The sequence below is a fragment of the Caretta caretta genome, chromosome 10, assembly GCF_965140235.1.
Source record: "Caretta caretta isolate rCarCar2 chromosome 10, rCarCar1.hap1, whole genome shotgun sequence".
In the NCBI taxonomy this organism is placed as follows: Eukaryota; Metazoa; Chordata; order Testudines; family Cheloniidae; genus Caretta; species Caretta caretta.
In genome coordinates this window covers 52,067,463-52,087,656 of record NC_134215.1, presented here as the reverse complement: position 1 = coordinate 52,087,656, position 20,194 = coordinate 52,067,463, and the positions used below count along the sequence as shown (strand labels likewise).

Below are 20,194 nucleotides of genomic sequence, written 5' to 3'. Positions count from 1 at the left end.
TTTCATGCTTGCTTACGTACTTGGTCCTTGGGTTACAGCTGTCAAGTAAACTTTTAAAGTCCTACTGATGGTCATTCACATTTTGTGAAGATGAACTAGAACAATACCTTGTTCAGTGTGATACTGAAACATAAAAGGGATGTTTCCTCTGAACATCTTCACATATTAGCTGGCTCCAGATTGTGCATGTCTCTTTTATCCTTGTAATTTCATATCTGCTCCCCCTTTTTTAAGTTTAATTCCTTCACATCTAGCGATTTTGTTGTGCCACCTGTGGTGTTCCAGGATCACTTTAATATCACAAGTCTAATTACAATATGTGATGAACCTTTGGCCTCTTTTCAGCATTTTGTCTTCTGAGGCTCCTAATTTTATTTGAGCCTGATTAAAAGCCCTCGTAAAGCTTTTAGTTATGTACTAATCATGGCTATGCACTGAACACTACGAGCCTCTAAATTCCTCTTGTCAGGAATCTACCAGTATGTTTTCATATATTTCTTAGACAAGAGGTTGACCTTTACAAATGTGGGATATAGAATAAGGGAAAAATTAAGATTTTCATGCCCTCAATTTGACATACTTTATAACATCAGCGAAGCCTATAGATAGTTTGGATGGTGGTTCTCTTTATATTGCCCTCATCTGCCTGCTTCAATGAGTTATTTAAAACTAAAACAAAAACCAAACCACCCAGAATCAGATATACCAGGATTGTTACCCTGAAACTAAAGTTTCCATGGAAATAGTCTCTAAACGTTCCCCTGCAGTGTTTGCAAACTCTGCAACTTAGTAGGAGAATGAGATCGAGAAGTGAAATTGTCTAGATAAAAATGAAACATTATGCTGTTTTCATCCTCCCAACTGAGTAAAAAATATAAATGTTGAAGAATTAATTTTAGATGGTAATAGTCAGAAACAGTGTGGGTAACATAGGCAAAGAAAACAGCTTTTCAAAATGTCTTTTAGCCTGTGGTTTTTAAATGTCACTTTACTGCTGGGGGAAAAAGCAGAAGGGGGAATAGGAAGAGTGGACTGGGCTTCCAAGCAGTTCTGTTATCAAAAGGTGCTTCAGGGGAATTCTACTTGAGTACTTGCCAAAAAAAATAAAGGCTGCTATCTCTGCAGTGATCCTGACTTCAGCTGGCTTAGAGCTGGTGACTTTCGGGTCCAATATATGCCATTCTGATGCAGGAGGCTAGTTCTTGTTGTCATGCCCACAAGGATGTGGTTAGATCCTTGATTCAGAAAGCTTTGAAGTTCCTCTAAAGCGAAAGTTACTTTCTGCAGAACTAAACTTCAAGGCCAGAGTCCTATGTTCAACACAGAAAATTTCATATGCTGCATGCCATCCTGCTTACGCAATGGGCTTTTCTCAGAGTGGAATCTTCATACATTTTAATGAGGAGGTCACTTGCATGCATGATTCTATTTGAACAATACATTAACTGTTTGAAGCAAGCTGGCTGACTTTGGAATGTCTTATGAAAATTGCATGTTGAGTTTGTAGGGACGACTACTCTAAATGATTAAGTTATCAATGCCATCTTAAAAGGATATTGAGCTAAAAACAATACATCCGAAACAAGCACTTATTTGTTGCTAATGCTTTCTTAAATTATTACAACATAAAAATGTCAGGCTAAGTTGACTTCACCGGTGACTGTTTGCTTACTGTGGTTTGCTCATGAAAATAGACAGCGAAAACAGACTAGCTGCTTTTCCTTTTATAATGCACTAGCATAATGTTGCAGTATCTTGGTTGCAGACAGTATGGGGAGTTGTTCAGAGGCCAGAAATCCTGTTTTTCATATGTTTGTTAAACCGCCCTTACCCTAAAACATGCTTTAAAAAGTGTTACTGAAGGGGGACAGTGAACGTTGACTCATGTCGAACGAAGTTACAACCAAATGAAAGTTCCTACTGCCATTGTGTCTTGTAATTTAAAAGTTGGACTCAGCTTGCTTTCAGTGTCTTAAATTATTTAGTGCAAAGGTCAATCCAAGGTATGGTGTGTGAGCTCTGCTTTCTGCAAAAAGACCTTTTGGGGAGGTATCCCTGGCTGTGCTCCTTGCTTGGAAACTGAATTTGGTTCTGGGTGGCCCTCTCCTGTACCTCATAGTAGAACACTTGGTACATGCATTCCTTTTGGCAGTGGTCCTGACAGGATCACTGAGGTAAATAAGCCGAACCATGAGACAGTCAACTGAACACTAGATGTGAGATCCTGGTATTCTGACCTGTTTATGCTGTAGGTCACTGATATGTAAAAGACTAACAGTTTCCAAGTATACTTTAGGGGAGAATCCTAATTCTGTGCTGATGGTTAAAGATTTAACACAGAAAGTATGTCACTTCCCTTCACTGAAGATAGATTCTTTCCTTTTTCAAACCATAGTAGGATAGCTTCTCTTAGCCAAGGAGACAGGTGCCAGAGGAACCTACAGCTAGCTTTACTCCATTGTGAGCGTTGGTCTGATCTGGTTAACAAGTCTCAAGTGCTTCGGAGTAGGAAATCTTTTCATATTCTACATACACATATTTGCATTCTTTGTCATCTTATCTAAATTGGCCTTAACTATATCTGTTTTATGTCTCCCCCTACTCCACCTTTAACCTTTTTCTCCATGAAGCTGAGGGTTTTATAGTATCTTGCAAGGTGAGATAAATGTGGCTGCATGGGAGGTAGGCTGTCCTCTGAAAAAATCTTCAACTGAGGGGATCAAGGCATTGAACCAGGGCAGTGATCAAGGCTCTTGAAATATCAGCTTCATTAGGCCTCTCTTGGGTTGGTTAGGTGGTAGCTGCTCCACGTACCATCACATGGGAAACCAGAGTTTTTGTCCTGACTTTCTTGCTGCCCAAGCTAGAAGTTAGATGAACAGGAGGGAGTGCCTAGAGTTGCTCTTGGCTGACTAGTGCTGATTGTCATTAAAAGAGCGTTTTGCTGAGACTTCCAGACTCTGGAAGTAACAACTGTTCTTTTAAAAGAAAACACAAGAGAAAACCCCACCAAAAACATGGGTCCTTAACTTTCAAAAGGCTGAATAACTGGTTGCATTTGTGTGTAAAATGTCTTGCAGATGTTTGGGAGTAAACCCAAATGTTAAAGTTCAAAATGATTAGACTTCGCTCTTTTGCATTCAGCACTGTATGACGCTAAGATGTTGCAAGTGCACTCTACCCTCACTGTTATAGTCTGACCCTGCCTCTCACGCTGTAACTTTCTTACATGCCACCTCATTACTCAAAACCCTGTTATGAGGACCTAATATAAATGCAATTTTTGTGAGGTGCTATTTTTTTTATTTTATAGGCTCAGTATATCTTGTGTCTGATAATGAGGCAGAGTAAGATGTTCCCTCAAACTTTCCTTTTAATACAACTTAGCTGATGTTTCTAGGAATTTATCAAAACTAGGGATAATATATATCTGCTTAAGAGAGTCTAAATTGGAGCAGGCACGTACTCTTTGCCTACAGATTTCTCCTTAAGGCAATGAAGCAGACATCCTGAACTCTTTAGAAATGGTGTGAGGAATGCATGTGGCAAGTAATGAGTTCTTGACTATCTTGTTGTCCAGAGAGCAACACAGCTGGCTGACTGGTGCTTGGAATCTGATTGGAAGGTATTAAAACTTTTCAGTTGTCTCCCAAAAGACTCATATGTGCATATAATCATATGCAGATACATCTGCACAGGATTAATACTCATGCACTTAGCGAGGCATGTAAATTAGAATCTGCTTAGGGTTCAGCATTGCTTACTTGCAACTCTTCAAGGTATAATTAAAAGCAAATGTCACTGGCAGCAATTTGTTGTGAGAGTCATGCATATACAAGTAATATCTTGGAGTGTGCTATAGGCTTGCAGTCTTGCAGAACTCAAACCTACCCACTTAAGAATCAGCAAAAACATATTCACTGTATTGTGAACATACTTTAACTTTCAGAAGAATCTAAACTATATCGCTAGTATTACTGCCGAATAGCACTGATTTATGTGCACATCTAACAATTGCTTGCTGTCACCAAAAGGCAGAACCTGTAATGAGCATATATCCTCAGTGTGTTTCCGTCAGGAATTCTACCGCAATATTCTGTTTCCAATCCATTGAGAGCTTAAAGGTGAGGGGTGGGAAGAGAGAACATAATTGATTATCTTTGAACAGCTGAGTTAGAAACCAGTTTGGATTTTGTCTTTAGTAGGCCTCTGCGGTTGATAGATCCTCAGTAGCCTTCTTCCCAGCTAATATTCATAGAGGTCTAGATTGGTAGATTTATGGTGTTCACATGCTACAGTATTGGGTGACCTTTTAAAAATAAATAAATAAAACCTAAATAAGTTAGGGTGGATATCTTTTTGCTTCTCCTTAAAGTAGGCCCAAAGCTTAGATCTGTCTTAAAAGTTGTTTAATTTTACATTGCCAGTATTGTACTACAAGTGGTGGAGTTCTTCAGCTGTAACTTGACACCATACAAAAGCTGGGTTTGAGTATGCATGAACTTTTTCTCATCCTGTGCTCTGGTTCTGAGCAGGCCCATACAACAAGCTAACGATCTTGGTCTCCTGAAGAGCTCTAAGACTTTTTTTTTGTAAATTTTACTCTGCTTACAAGAGCCAAAGGAACACAAGACAGCTATGCTAGCTGCAGCATGGTTTTTTTTCCCCCAGTAAAAATATGCTGACTTTTAAGTTTCAAATATTTGCACTTTAAGTGAAAATTTCCAATGTTGAATGGAAATGCAACTTACTAGAGCCCAAATTCTGTCTGAAGCCTTCATTTGTACCCTATACAAATAAAATGGAACTCCTTGGCATGGATCTAAGTGGTAAGGAAGCCTTGTATGTTCAGGAGATTGTACAGCTTCTTTAAAAAAAAAAAAAAAAAAAAATCACTCAAGGCTTGCTGCCTTCCAGTCAAATAGCAGTGGATATTTCTCTTCCTAATGGTTCTGATTTCCTGTTTCAGTAAGTCTTACAAACTTGCTAGTGTAGGTATCCCTTGTTTGCTGTTACTGCAGTTTCTCCGCCTGTCTGTGTTCCTCTGGGTGTCCCAAAAGTGACTGCTTGTCCTGTTTATTAAGAGGAGACAGCAAGCCTTATCTTCCTCTGCCACCTCAACCCTGTCCTAAAAAAACAAAAACAACAACAACAAAAAACACACTTGGGGGCAGGGCTATACAAAGACCAGAGTCACCTTAGAGGTGAAACTGTTAAGGTGGAGGCTGCTGTGTGGACTTGGATCATAGTCCCTAACACATCCCTTAAAGGGGAAGGCAGCTTTCTATTTTGAGACTCTGTTCCCCTCTTGTAATTTTCCTGTTTATTGCAGTCCATATTCTCTGGTAATAAGCACTAGAGTATTGCTGCCCTTCATACTGGGGAAACTCCCACTGAAAAATCTCGGTTTTTCTGGTCTGTAGTCTTTCCATTGACATTTTCAGAAAAATGAGAGAATGGGCTGAGACCATATAACAAGAATACTAATAGAATTGTCAGACTGCCTATTTAAAAGGCCATGGTTGCATTTATATGTAAATACCATAGACAAAGATCTAATGGATTTTACTTGGGGAAGCAAAAATATGAAGTCCTTAACCAACTTCTAATGTTATCTGTGCATGGGATGTAGAAAACTATTTAATTCAGCACTAAACCTACACATTGTAAATCTGTGGCAATCCCAAAGGGAAGTTCTTAACTGAGTTTTCTAGCCTACCCATGATGTCCATCCTAAATGTTCCATGATATACCTATTATGTAACAGCAATATATTCCACCTGACTGGAACTGCTGTTTGCTGCAGCTGGAGTTCACAGGAGCATCCCATAAAAGCTGTACTCAGGGGCACTAGCAGTTCATGGCAAACAGCTAATAACTGGACTTGGTAGATATTTCACCTAACTTCACTTCCCTTTCCTTTCCACAACAGTGGCTGTGTGTGTTTATGCAGTTGAGGTCCTCATCCAAAAACAAATAAAATGCCATCCTCACATATGCTGTAGTTCAGATATGCTATTGGGTGTTACTGTCCAAGGCTTTTATTTCTCTTAAATGAAGAATGCTTTGATAGTCCTTTCTGACCAGGCAGCTAGTAGCTACCACTCTGTAAATAGCTATGTCCTATTCAGCCATTTACAATTTTGCTGTATACTAGGATTCTGAGCAAGCACTGTGCAGTAGTTGAGTCTTGAGTATTTAATTGGTAAATCAAAAACTGGTTCCTCACTGCTTCCATGCAGATGGTTGGCAGTTACATGGACACTTGTTTCTGCAGCATCAACTTGCCAAGAAGTAAGTATTGGCTCTTTAAATTTCTTTAACACATTAGGTGCTAGGAGTTTACTGGGCGTGTATCCCACTGCTAGAAGTGGGAAGCATTGTGACTGTACACTGTGTAGATTAGGGGTGGGCAAACTTTTTGGCTCAAGGGCCACATCGGGGTGCAAAATGGTATGGAGGGCTGGGTAGGGAAAGCTATGCCTCTGCAAACAGCCTGGCCCCTACGCCCTGACTGCCCCCCTCAGAACCCCCGACCCATCCAACCCCCTTGCTCCTTGTCCCCTCACTTAATCCTCACTCTTCTCTGTTCCAAATCTGAAAGGCTTCTGCTTGTCCAGATGTGTTGGATTTTCTTCTAGTTAAGTTTTTGGCTGGCCTGTGAGGTAGGGAGCTTATTATTCCTGCAATAAATACCCTATTCTACAGGAAAAGTTGATATGCCTAGCTCTGATAGAGTTCTTCATCTGCCAGTCTCAAAGCTCTTTCCAAAGATCATTAACCCTATTTGACAGAAGGAGAAAAACAGGCCTGGAGGCGAAGACTTGCCCTAGATCACCCAACAGGCCAGTGGCATGTGTATATCCAAACATGGTTTTCCTTCAAGGCTGAGTAACATTACATACTGTATTTTAGAGCTGTGACAGTTATGTGCCCCTTTCAGTTGCAACAGTACTTTGTTTATCTCTGGTTACAGTTTAAAAAAGTGTAGGGAATCTTCCAGATTAGTGTTTTTTACTTCCAGTGAATGGAAACCTCTGCTTCTTAATGTGTGGTTAAGGAGTGTGGGGGGGCGGAAATCTGCTATGTTGCTGAAATTAAAATGGATTTTTACAAGTTGGTAGGTCAACCTATGAAATGTTAGTCTCAGCTATATGTTATGCCATAATCTGACTTCAGTAACCAAAGTGCTGCACATGCTTAGCCATGCAGTGTATACAGCAGGAAGTGGTAGCACATGTCACTAGATCTGTGCAAATGGGTGCAGCTCACCACTTCCTGTTACTGTAGTGAAGAACAAAGGAAATGTCCGTTTCTAATTCACTTAAGCCTCTCTGAATGCTGCAGTCACTTATTTGATTTTTTTTGTACTTTTCATTGTAACTGTGAGGCTCATGGTTTTTCTCACTACCTGTTCCTTGTTTTTAGATTCTTAAAATTTTTCACTTTCAGTGCAGATGCATTTAACATGGTCTTTTTTTGGATTCTGTAGAGCTGTTTTGTGCCAAGAAATCCTGAGTTTTAGAGTAGGTCAGATTATGGTTGTATAAATTTTTTTTCAGGGAAAATACTAACCAGAAGAGATTATCCAGTGTTCACCAGAGTGGATCGGGGCACACAATGTGCTTGGTTTGAGTGTGCAACATATACCCATACCTCAGGAAACCTGGCCCTTCTGGGGCTTTATTTGAAACATCTTAAACTGCAGCTCTTGTTGGTATGGTCTTCGTTTCTTGTGCATTGTGAACTAATGATTTTAAACCACGCTAGTTTCAGAACCTTTTTTTTTTCTTTGCTTGACACTTGTTATAATTATCATTAAAACTTCAGGCCTAGAGATGATGAATAAGGAACTCTTAAAACCGTCTGACTTAAATTGCTATTGTCCATAATATTCTTTTTTTAGAAGAGAAGTGAATATTGCATTAGTGTTTTCAGTTTTAGTAAAAACGTTTCAGAGTAACAGCCGTGTTAGTCTGTATTCGCAAAAAGAAAAGGAGTACTTGTGGCACCTTAGAGACTAACCAATTTATTTGAGCATGAGCTTTCGTGAGCTACAGCTCACTTCATCGGATGCATACCGTGGAAACTGCAGCAGACTTTATATATACACAGAGAATATGAAACAATACCTCCTCCCACCCCACTGTCCTGCTGGTAATAGCTTATCTAAAGTGATCAACAGGTGGGCCATTTCCAGCACAAATCCAGGTTTTCTCACCCTCCACCCCCCCACACAAATTCACTCTCCTGCTGGTTAACGTTAAATTTAAATTCCAACACTTGTAAAGTGCTTTGCGATGGCAGCCAAGCTTATTCAGAAAGTTTCCAAATGTAGAAACTTGGAAATTTTTTTAATCCATTCATATTTTTAACATGTTTTTTCCCCCTCCCCGATTGCTGTAAACACGCACCTCTTCAATAAACAAGAGAATCTGATCATAGAAACTAGCAGGGTGCTGGACGCACAGTGCTATTAAATGTTAAGTGAAAATATGTATTTTTTTTCTAATTTCAGTTATGGTAATCCTGGGCGTAACTTGAAAGGACATGAAAATCCGTAACAGAAGTGCCTCGCTAAATTGACATAAAAGTGAAGTTGATGAACTAATCTAATTTCTCAATAACTTTGAAACTTGTTAATGAATCATGAATAATTAAATTAAAATCTGGAGTTGACTATAGCTAGAGTCATTACATTAAGTTAGAACAGTGTTATCAGTAAAAGTTCATGCAGTATCAAAATATTAATGTGGTGTTTGTAGTGACAACATACATTCTTACAAACTAGTGTTGCTTTAAATTTCGTATCCTCACTTCATTGCACCTGATATTGAACAGCTGAAATTTGGTGGCATCTTCACAAAATCAAAATGTTTCCACCTCCTGAGTATGTAAGTCAAAGTTCAAGTGATTCACGCATTTGTATCTGATGTGTTACTGATGTGTCATCTTCAAACTCAATTGCAATATAAAAAATCCTGGAACTTCCTATTTTTAGCTGTATATAAGCCCTTGATGCTAGAAACAGAATTTTCTTCACTAAATGTAGCTGTCCATTAAATGGCTATTGTCAAATGTATATTAGAGGAAAATCCATATGGATCATAGACCGTGATTAAATGTTGGGTAATTTATTTAGGAAAAGAAATGGGGCCATGATTTTCAAACTGGATTGGTAATCTAGGGGCTGTAGCAGACTTAAAAGGGTTCTGACTTATAAATAATGGGTGCTTGGTGTCAATGTAAGAGAGCTTGATTTTTTTCAGATATCAAGTTAGACATCCAAAAACCAAGATGCCCAAATCACTAATCCATTTGGAAATCATAGTCTTAACTCCTAGATCCGTTGTTTTTATGATCACATTCTCAGATTCTAATAGGTGATATTGAAAATTCTACCCATAATATATAAAGTTACTGCCAGTTTTAACCATAGTGTATGCAACTTACTTTATTTTCATAACTACAGAACTAACGTAGCATTTCCTTACTACATTTGTGAGGTTATGACTTAATCTAGAAAACAAGACTTGGGGTAAAATTTTGAAAAGTGAACCTTGAGTGCTTTTATATACTCCAAAAAGAAAAGGAGTACTTGTGGCACCTTAGAGACTAACCAATTTATTTGAGCATGAGCTTTCGTGAGCCACAGCTCACTTCATCAGATGTGTACCGTGGAAACTGCAGCAGACTTTATATACACACAGAGAATATGAAACAATACCTCCTCCCACCCCACTGTCCTGCTGGTAATAGCTTATCTAAAGTGATCAACAGGTGGGCCATTTCCAGCACAAATCCAGGTTTTCTCACCCTCCACCCCCCCACACAAATTCACTCTCCTGCTGGTGCTAGCCCATCCAAAGTGACAACTCTTTACATAATCAAGTCGGGCTATTTCCTGCATAGATCCAGGTTTTCTCACTTCCCCCCCACCCCCATACACACATACATGGGCTAGCACCAGCAGGAGAGTGAATTTGTGGGGGGGGGTGGAGGGTGAGAAAACCTGGATTTGTGCTGGAAATGGCCCACCTGTTGATCACTTTAGATAAGCTATTACCAGCAGGACAGTGGGGTGGGAGGAGGTATTGTTTCATATTCTATGTGTGTATATAAAGTCTGCTGCAGTTTCCACGGTATACATCTGATGAAGTGAGCTGTGGCTCACGAAAGCTCATGCTCAAATAAATTGGTTAGTCTCTAAGGTGCCACAAGTACTCCTTTTCTTTTTGCGAATACAGACTAACACGGCTGTTCCTCTGAAACCTGTCTTTATATACTCCGTGTGTGTGTGTGTGTGTGTGTGTTATATATCTCCATGATCTATTGCAGTAGGCCTCATTTACGGACCAGCCTATACATCTGGTTTACAGATAGAATCATAGAATATCAGGGTTGGAAGGGGCCTCAGGAGGTCATCTAGTCCAACACCCTGCTCAAATCAGGACCAATCCCCAATTAAATCATCCCAGCCAGGGATTTGTCAAGCCTGACCTTAAAAACTTAAGGAAGGAGATTCTACCACCTCCCTAGGTAACACATTCCAGTGTTTCACCACCCTCCTAGTGAAAAAAAATTTCCTAATATCCAACCTAAACCTCCCCCATTGCAACTTGAGACCATTACTCCTTGTCCTGTCATCTTCTACCACTGAGAATAGTCTAGATCCATCCTCTCTGGAACCACCTCTCAGGTAGTTGAAAGCAGCTATCCAATCCCCCCTCATTCTTCTCTTCTGCAGACTAAACAATCCCAGTTCCCTCAGCCTCTCCTCATAAGTCATGTGTTCCAGACCCCTAATCATTTTTGTTGCCCTTCGCTGGACTCTCTCCAATTTTTCCACATCCTTCTTGTAGTGTGGGGCCCAAAACTGGACACACTACTCCAGATGAGGCCTCACCAATGTCGAATAGAGGGGAACGATCACGTCCCTCCATCTGCTGGCTATGCCCCTACTTATACATCCCAAAATGCCATTGGCCTTCTTGGCAACAAGGGCACGCTGTTGATTCATATCCAGCTTCTCTTCCACTGTCACCCCTAGGTCCTTTTCCGCAGAACTGCTGCCTAGCCGTTTGGTCCCTAGTCTGTAGCGGTGCATTGGATTCTTCTGTCCTAAGTGCAGGACCCTGCACTTACCCTTGTTGAACCTCATCAGATTTCTTTTGGCCCAATCCTCCAATTTGTCTAGGTCCCTCTGTATCCTATCCCTACCTGCCACCGTATCTACCACTCTTCCTAGTTTAGTATCATCCGCAAATTTGCTGAGAGTGCAATCCACACCATCCTCCAAATCATTTATGAAGATATTGAGCAAAACCGGCCCCAGGACCGACCCTTGGGGCACTCCACTTGATACCGGCTGCCATCTAGACATGGAGCCATTGATCACTGCCCGTTGAGCCCAACAATCTAGCCAACTTTCTACCCACCTTATAGTGCATTCATCCAGCCCATACTTCTTTAACTTGTTGACAAGAATACTGTGGGAGACCGTGTCAAAAGCTTTGCTAAAGTCAAGAAACAATACATCCACTGCTTTCCCTTCATCCACAGAACCAGTAATCTCATCATAGAAGGCGATTAGATTAGTCAGGCATGACCTTCCCTTGGTGAATCCATGCTGACTGTTCCTGATCACTTTCCTCTCATGTAAGTGCTTCAGGATTGATTCCTTGAGGACCTGCTCATGATTTTTCCAGGGACTGAGGTGAGGCTGACTGGCCTGTAGTTCCCAGGATCCTCCTCCTTCCCTTTTTTAAAGATGGGCACTACATTAGCCTTTTTCCAGTCATCCGGGACTTCCCCCAGTCGCCATGAGTTTTCAAAGATAATGGCCAATGGCTCTGCAATCACAGCCGCCAACTCCTTTAGGACTCTCGGATGCAATGCATCCAGCCCCATAGACTTGTGCACGTCCAGCTTTTCTACATAGTCCCTAACCGCTTCTTTCTCCACAGAGGGCTGGCCACCTACTCCGTATGCTGTGTTGCCCAGCGCAGCAGTCTGGGAGCTCACCTTGTTCGTGAAGACAGAGGCAAAAAAAGCATTGAGTACATTAGCTTTTTCCACATCCTCTGTCACTAGGTTGCCTCCCTCATTCAGTAAGGGGCCCACACTTTCCTTGGCTTTCTTCTTGTTGCCAACATACCTGAAGAAACCCTTCTTGTTACTCTTAACATCTCTCGCTAGCTGCAGCTCCAGGTGCGGTTTGGCCCTCCTGATTTCATTCCTACATGCCCGAGCAACATTTTTATACTCTTCCCTGGTCATTTGTCCAAGCTTCCACTTCTTGTAAGCTTCTTTTTTATGTTTAAGATCTGCAAGGATTTCACTGTTAAGCCGAGCTGGTCGCCTGCCATATTTACTATTCTTTCGACACATTGGGATGGTTTGTCCCTGTAACCTCAATAGGGATTCTTTGAAATACAGCCAGCTCTCCTGGACTCCTTTCTCCCTCATTATTCCCCCAGGGGATCCTACCCATCAGTTCCCTGAGGGAGTCGAAGTCTGCTTTCCTGAAGTCCAGGGTCCGTATTCTGCTGCTTACCTTTCTTCCCTGTGTCAGGATCCTGAACTCGACCAACTCATGGTCACTGCCTCCCAGATTCCCATCCACTTTTGCTTCCCCTACTAATTCTTCGCGGTTTGTGAGCAGCAGGTCAAGAAAAGCTCTCCCCCTAGTTGGCTCCTCCAGCACTTGCACCAGGAAATTGTCCCCTACGTTTTCCAAAAACTTCCTGGATTGTCTGTGCACCGCTGTAGTGCTCTCCCAGCAGATATCAGGATGTTTAAAGTCGCCCATGAGAACCAAGGCGTGCGATGTAGTAGCTTCTGCGAGTTGCCGGAAGAAAGCCTCATCCACCTCATCCCCCTGGTCCGGTGGTCTATAGCAGACTCCCGCCACTACATCACTCTTGTTGCTCACACTTCTAAACTTAATCCAGAGACACTCAGGTTTTTCTGCAGTTTCGTACCGGAGCTCTGAGCAGTCATACTGCTCCCTTACATACAGTGCTACTCCCCCACCTTTTCTGCCCTGCCTGTCCTTCCTGAACAGTTTATAACCATCCATGACAGTACTCCAGTCATGTGAGTTATCCCGCCAAGTCTGTTATTCCAATCACGTCATAATTCCTTGTCTTCACCAGGACCTCCAGTTCTCCTTGCTTGTTTCCAAGGCTTTGTGCATTTGTATATAGGCACTTGAGATAACCTGCTGATCGCCCCTCATTCTCAGTATGAGGTAGGAGCCCTCCCCTCACAGACGTTCCTGCCTGTGCTTCCTCCCGGTATCCTGCTTGCCCACTTACCTCAGGGCTTTGGTCTCCTTCCCCCGGTGAACCTAGTTTAAAGCCCTCCTCACTAGGTTAGCCAGCTTGCTCGCAAAGATGCTCTTCCATCTCTTCGTTAGGTGGAGCCCATCTCTGCCCAGCACTCCTCCTTCATGGAACACCATCCCATGGTCAAAGAATCCAAAACCTTCTCTCCGACGCCACCTGCGTAGCCATTCGTTGACTTCCACGATTCGACGGTCCCTACCCCGGCCTTTTCCTTCCACGGGGAGGATGGACGAGAACACCACTTGCGCCTCAAACTCCTTTATCCTTTTTCCCAGAGCCACGTAGTCCACAGTGATCCGCTCAAGGTCATTCTTGGCAGTATCATTGGTGCCCACGTGGAGAAGCAGGAAGGGGTAGCGATCCGAGGACTTGATGCATCTCCGCAGTCTCTCCGTCACATCGTGAATCTTAGCCCCTGGCTAGCAGCAGACTTCTCTGTTTTCCCAGTCAGGGCGGCAGATAGATGACTCAGTCCCCCTGAAGAGAGAGTCCCCGACCACCACCACCCGCCTCCTTCTCTTGTGAGTGGTGGTCGTGGAACCCACAACCTCAGGACATCGCATCTCATGCCTTCCAACCAGCGGAGTCTCCTTCTGCTTTCTCCCCCCAGACGTATCATCTGGTCCACTCTCCGCAAAGGTACCTGTGGCGAGAACATGAAAACAATTACTTACCTGTGTCTGCGTTGCTGTTACCCGGACATTGCCCCTTCTTCTGGAGGTCACATGTTGCCAAGCTTCTTCACTGGCCTCTTGGCTCCGCTGTGCAACCTGCTCTAAATCTTTAGAGCTTTGTGCCCTAAGAAGCATATCATGACTTTTGTCCAGGAAATCCTCAGATTCTCGTATGCAACACAGGGTCAATATCTGTTGCTCCAGACCTTCAATCTTCTCTTCCAATATGGATACTAGCTTGCACTTTGTACAGACAAAGTCGCTTCTGTCCTGTGGAAGAAAGACAAACGTGGCATATCCAGTGCAGGTCACAATAGCTGAACACCCCCCCCCCCATATGACCTTCCTACTATGAGCTTCCTCAGAGAAACTGGCAAGATGTAAGCCTCACTGGGCTCACCCCAGGCGAACTCCTAGGCAAACTCCTGCTGTGTGCTGCTCTGCTGTTCCCCGCTGCTCAGCTGGTTTGCTGAGCTCTGGCTATTTTTAAACAGCCAGGCTTCCCTGAAACAGACAGACACCCCCCAATACCCGCCCCCTGCAGGCTACCACCCAATCAGGCACTCGCTCAGGGCTTTCAAACTGCCCTCCCAGCAAACACACACTCAGATACTCGCCAATCCCAGGCAACTCCTGCTGTGTGCTGCTCAGCTGGTCCGCCGCCACTCAGCTAGTTCATGGAGCTCTGATAAGAGTAACGCTTTCCTTTGTTTGACTATAAAGTGCCTTACCCCTCTCCTGCAGCTTCTGATTTGAAAATTTGGGCTTATTTCATTCTAAAGTAGCCACTAATATAAGAAGGCCAGTTTAAGGTACTGTAAGGCTGAATTTTTCAGACATGTTGAGCACCCAGGACTCCCATGGACTTTGGTTAAACTTCAGGATAGTCAGAACTTTTGATAGTTGGGCCTTTCTCTCTAATTGGGCACCCAAAATTTGTGGCTACTTCTGAAAACTTTGGTCCTACAGTATAAATAAGTAGAGGGATGTTGGGGTGAGATCTTGAACTGGTATAAACTAGCATAGCGCCATTAACTTCAGTGTCTAGTTTTCTGTACAAATTCAGCAGAGTAATTTGAGAGTAACAACTTCAGAATCTTTACTGCTTTCCTACATGACCCTTACTTTTATTTCAGAGCAATGAATAGAAAATTGAATATTTATTTCCTTTTGTCATTAAACTTATATGTTTCTCTCTGCCAGGAATTGATTTTAAAATCAGAACAATAGAACTAGATGGAAAGAAAATTAAGCTACAAATATGGTAAGTATTACAAAGCAATGTAAATAAAATAAGTTTTCAGTCAGGCTCAATTACTCATGGGCAGTAGAGTGCAATAGCATAAACAGGGCAGACTTCGGCCTGGTCTACACTATGGGGGAGGATCGATCTAAGTTGCGCAACTTCAGCTACGTGAATAACATAACTGAAGTCGATATACTTAAATCTACTCACCGCGGTGTCTTCACTGTGGTGAGTCGACAGCTGACGTTCCCCCATTGACTCCACCTATGCCTCTCGCTCCGGTGGAGTACAGGAGTTGATGGCAGAGTGCTCAGCGGTCGATTTATTGCGTCTAGACTAGACGTGATAAATCAACCCCCGCTGGATCGATCGCTGCCCCTCGATCCTGCAGGTAATGTAGACAAGCCCTGAGTGATGGAGAAGCTGTAAAACTTGTGGTAAGCTCTTGTACAATAGCTATCTGCCACCTTGTTCTTAGAGAAAAGGTTCTCCTAACAGCACAATCCTAGACTAAGCAGTGAGAGCTGCTAGGTTTTTTTTGTTTTTTATTTTTGGGGTTTTTTTGTTTGTTTTAAATCTAATTTGTGTTGGATGGATGTTTAATGTATTGGTGCCTGGAGTCAGACTGCATAATGGGAAATGGGGATTGTCAAAAGTTCTTGGGTCATGGGGGAAGGAAGGACTGGTGTCCTATCATCACAGGGATTGTCAGATGGATGCAGGCAGACCACTAAATGCTACCACGGTTTTTCCACTTAAAATATCAGGTGCTTGCTGATATATTTTAAGGGGGGGCTGGAATGAGCCCTTTCTGACACTTGGTTTAATGCAGTGATACTCAGACTGAGGCTTGTGAGTCACAAGGGGCTTTTTAATGTGTTGCCTGTGGCTCTTTGCAGCACATGATATTAAAACACTGTGATTTTAATTATTAACCAATCAGGATGCTTTTATGATGTTAACCAATTACATTATCAACTTGTATTAAATTACCTTATTTTCTGTGAGAATAATATGTATAAAAATATATAGTACTATAGAAAATTAAACAGTGAATTCATACTACTGTGTGTCTCTTGGGTAATGATGATGGCGAATTTGGCTCCTGAAACACTGATGTCTGAGTATCACTGATTTAACATTTCCATGTAATGAAAAGTCACCATCACTAGCTAAATCTTCTTTTATCTGTTGGTGTCCAAATGTTATCCATATCCATACAGTGTTGAGAAATTAGCCAGCAGACATCTGGAATTTAGCTGCCTCTGGTGCAGTTGACATCATACACTTCCTGAGCTCACTGGTTAAAACTTGTCTTATCCTCACATGGCCAGTTTCCTTGAAGCAGCATCCAAGAAACTTTACTGACTGCTATCCTATGGTGGTTGGTCCTAATTCTTAATTATGCATGAAATTGTCCTATCCTGTATTTGTTTTTAATGACTTCTTGGGGCACACTTTTTTGTTTAATACAGGCTAAAATGTATAGAAACTGCCTCAGAAGAATTGCTTACACTTGTTCCTGTAAGCAGGGCCATGCAGTACTGAGTCTCAGTTGACTGATGCTGTGTCAGTTTCTTAACTGAAAATTCGATTTCTCTTTTTTACTATTTCCCAGGGTGGACTTGATTTTAAATCCAAATTGATTTAAATCACTACTCGTGAAGACTTGATTTAATCATGGATTTCTACATAAGTGCATTCTTGTTGGTTTTTATAACCTTAATACATATTCTTCACAACTCAGAGAGAGATGTAGGTTTCATTTTTAGAAGGTACACACTACACATTTTTAAAGTGATTTATTTTGAAAACATTTCAGATTAGTTTTACAGCTATATCAGAAAATGAATGATTGTTTGGTTATTGCGTTTACCAAAGGTATTTTAACAAAACAAGCATTTAAATTTGTTTTTAGTTAAAAACATTCAAGTTTTTTAAAATCAGGTTTGTTTTCGTTAAAATTGTTTAACTAAAAGAGTTTAAATGAAATATTAAAAAAAAAAAAACCCACAAAAATTAAATCGACTGTCAGCCAGGTCAACATGAGAAACTTAAAATATTGGCTTCTGCAGTTAACTCGGTCGTCTTCACCTTCATTTTCCTGTTACTTCATAATCTGGAAAAGAAAAACAAGCTTTCCTGCTTTTTCAGGTCCCAAAGGATTTCTCAATTTGGAATGAATTAGTCCAAAGGAAGAAAATATTCTTTCTACGCCAACGAAGAAACTACAGCGTTTAAAAGTGAGATTATCACTTCAACAGTTTCTGAATCCAAGTGCTTAAGTGACTTCCACCAGTTAACTGGTGTGACTTTCTTTAAAATATCATCAGCAAATATATATTTCTTGAATGGTTCACCCTTAGCTCTGAAGTTTGTTATAGTTGGCATTATGGAGGGATGATTGCTGGATGTCCATGTCATAGCCAACTCCTCTTCTTCAGCCATTATGGTTTGACCCTGGTACCGAGTATTGAGAATATCTGCAAGAAAATGAGCTGGAGATGGTGCTTGTCCCATTCGGTTTTTTATAATGCTTGTAATTTAACTTTGTCATTGCATATTTTTCTTTTTAAGATCGCACTCGATTCCTTACAAATTTCTACTATGTCAGCAATAAAACAGCTATTTCCCTGCATTTTGTTCAAGGCTACAGAAATAGGCTTCAGGGTACTCAGCATGTGTTCAACATTTCTCTTAAGCCCAATCTTGAGAACTTTGGCTGTGACAGTGCCATCCATTTTTTTCATGATTTTGTTCACAAACTGTCATTAGATTGGGCCCGTTCTTGATATAGTGCAGGAAACACTCCACTACCGAGTTCCATCGTACGTCATATAGGAGAGTTTGCTTGGTTCCTCCCATTTTTTTCAGAGCAGCTGCTGCAAAGTGGTTGTTATGGAAGTATTTTGCAATTTCAACGACATTCGGCTTTATTTCTGGAACACTGAAGTCTTTGGCTAGGAGGTGCATCAAATGAGCATGGCAACTGTATGTTATTAGCTTGGGACTCTTCACTGTCTTCTAAATTTCTTCTCATCTTGGATACATTTGCAGCATTGTCTGTGACCAAGCTGCATGCTAAACTTTTGAATTTTTTTTTTTTCAGTTTGTTATTGCTTTTACTGCTGCTACTTGTAAGTATTCTGGTGTGTGTGCATTTCCTGATGTATCAATTGTTTCTGTAAGGAAGACATTCCCTTCTTCTGTTGTCCCACAAGCACACACAACAGGATCGTTGTGGACATTGCTCCACCCATCAAGACTCAGGTTAACAATTTTACCCTCTGGAGCTTTTGCACACTGCTCAATTTCTCTTTCATACACTTTCTCCAGCAATTAGCCTGCATCATCTGCTCTGTTGGGTGGACTGTATCCTGGTCTTAATGACTGAACTGAACTAATGAAGTGTGGGGTCTCTCAGTCATATGGAAAGGAGAGTTTTTGTTGCATAAACAAACTGGGCAATTTTTTTCATCAATTACCTCTTTTTCTAATCTGCTGGTTCTTATCACAAACTTATCTATGGCTGTTTCTGGATGATGGAGATTTTTTTTTCTTTTTGCTACAGGTGATATACTGTGGCTATGTGACATACATGATGTGACTGAAACACTATCATTGGCAGATAACTCTGAAACTATAGAAAATGATGGTGATCTTGAAGGTGGATAGTCTTCAGAATCCTGTATGTTGAGGATGGATTCTCCTAAACAAAATAAATCAATGCAGTTATTTAATTATTATTGCCATACTTCTCATTTAGTATTACTCATTGCATTCCTTGACACTTAATACTATTTTAAAAGTGAAATTGTAAAAGGAAGATCAGCCTATTTCAGCTATTTTTTATCACAACTGCATCTAAAATGATAATACCATAGAGTAACAACTATATTTTTTGCTCAAACATGAGAATTCAAGAATAGACCAGAAGGAAAACAGGCAGTCCATAAGAAAGAAGTATGAAATAAAAGTTTACCAATCTGAAGATCCTGCAGGTTCAGACATGTTGCTTTCATCATCTTCAATGCAGCTTTCTCCTAAGAAGGAACACTTCTCATGATGTTTCATTCGGGCAGCCAGGTCTTGCATTTCATTGTTGCACTTTTTGCATTTTGCATGCATGGCTGTCTTGCCCGCAGGTAGAGGAACGTCATTAAAATATTCCCGAACTGGGTCTCTCTCACGGCCTGCTGCCATTATAGGTTTTCCTTTCTAGTGAGAGAATGGTATGGTATATCTCAAATCAATGAAGGCTACGCTCAGAAAGACATCAAGACTTCTGGAATGTGCTGCTCTAACAGTTTCACTTTTGTTTCTACTGCCTGTAGCTCCCTTCTCACATTATCTCCAGACTTCTTTTCCTTGTCCAGATCTATTCTGCCCCAACAATCTTCTATTCATCGAACTTTTTGAAACTTTGCACTTTTAGAGCGTGGTAAGAGACTGATTCTATGTACACAAATTTGTAGAGGGACAATAGGGTTGAAGTCTGTTATTTCTCACCTCTGTCTGTCTGTGTTTGTAAATAAATAAATAAACATTTTTGCTGTTAACAAGCATGTTTTCTCTGGAGACACAAATCCACAGTTTGAGAACTGCAAAACTAAGCATCTCCGATGGTATCTTCTAGACCAGGGATCGGCAACCTTTGGAACATGGCCCATTAGGGAAAGCTGCTGGCGGGCCGGGACGGTTTGTTTACCTGCAGTGTCCGCAGGTTTGGCCGATCGCCGCTCCCACTAGCGGCAGTTGGTCGTTCCAGGCAAATGGGGGCTGTGGGAAGTGGCAGCCAGCACATCCCTCGGCCCCCACGGTTTCCTGCAGCCCCCATTGGCCTGCAATGTGCTGGCTGCCACTTCCCTCAGCCCCCATTAGCCTGGAACAGCAAACCGCGGCCAGTGGGAGCTGCGATTGGCCAA

The 20,194-nt window shown here is 41.6% G+C and overlaps 1 protein-coding gene across 2 annotated transcripts in view; it reads left to right on the top strand.

Annotated features, from left to right (window-relative positions):
- The window catches only part of RAB8B (RAB8B, member RAS oncogene family), a 51,754-nt gene that overhangs the window by 18,294 nt on the left and 13,266 nt on the right, over positions 1-20,194 (top strand). For both annotated transcript variants that reach the window (XM_048867997.2, XM_048867996.2), the window contains one exon: positions 15,227-15,287. In XM_048867997.2, the coding sequence (XP_048723954.1) occupies positions 15,227-15,287 (61 nt within the window). The remainder of the gene's footprint in view (positions 1-15,226; positions 15,288-20,194) is intronic.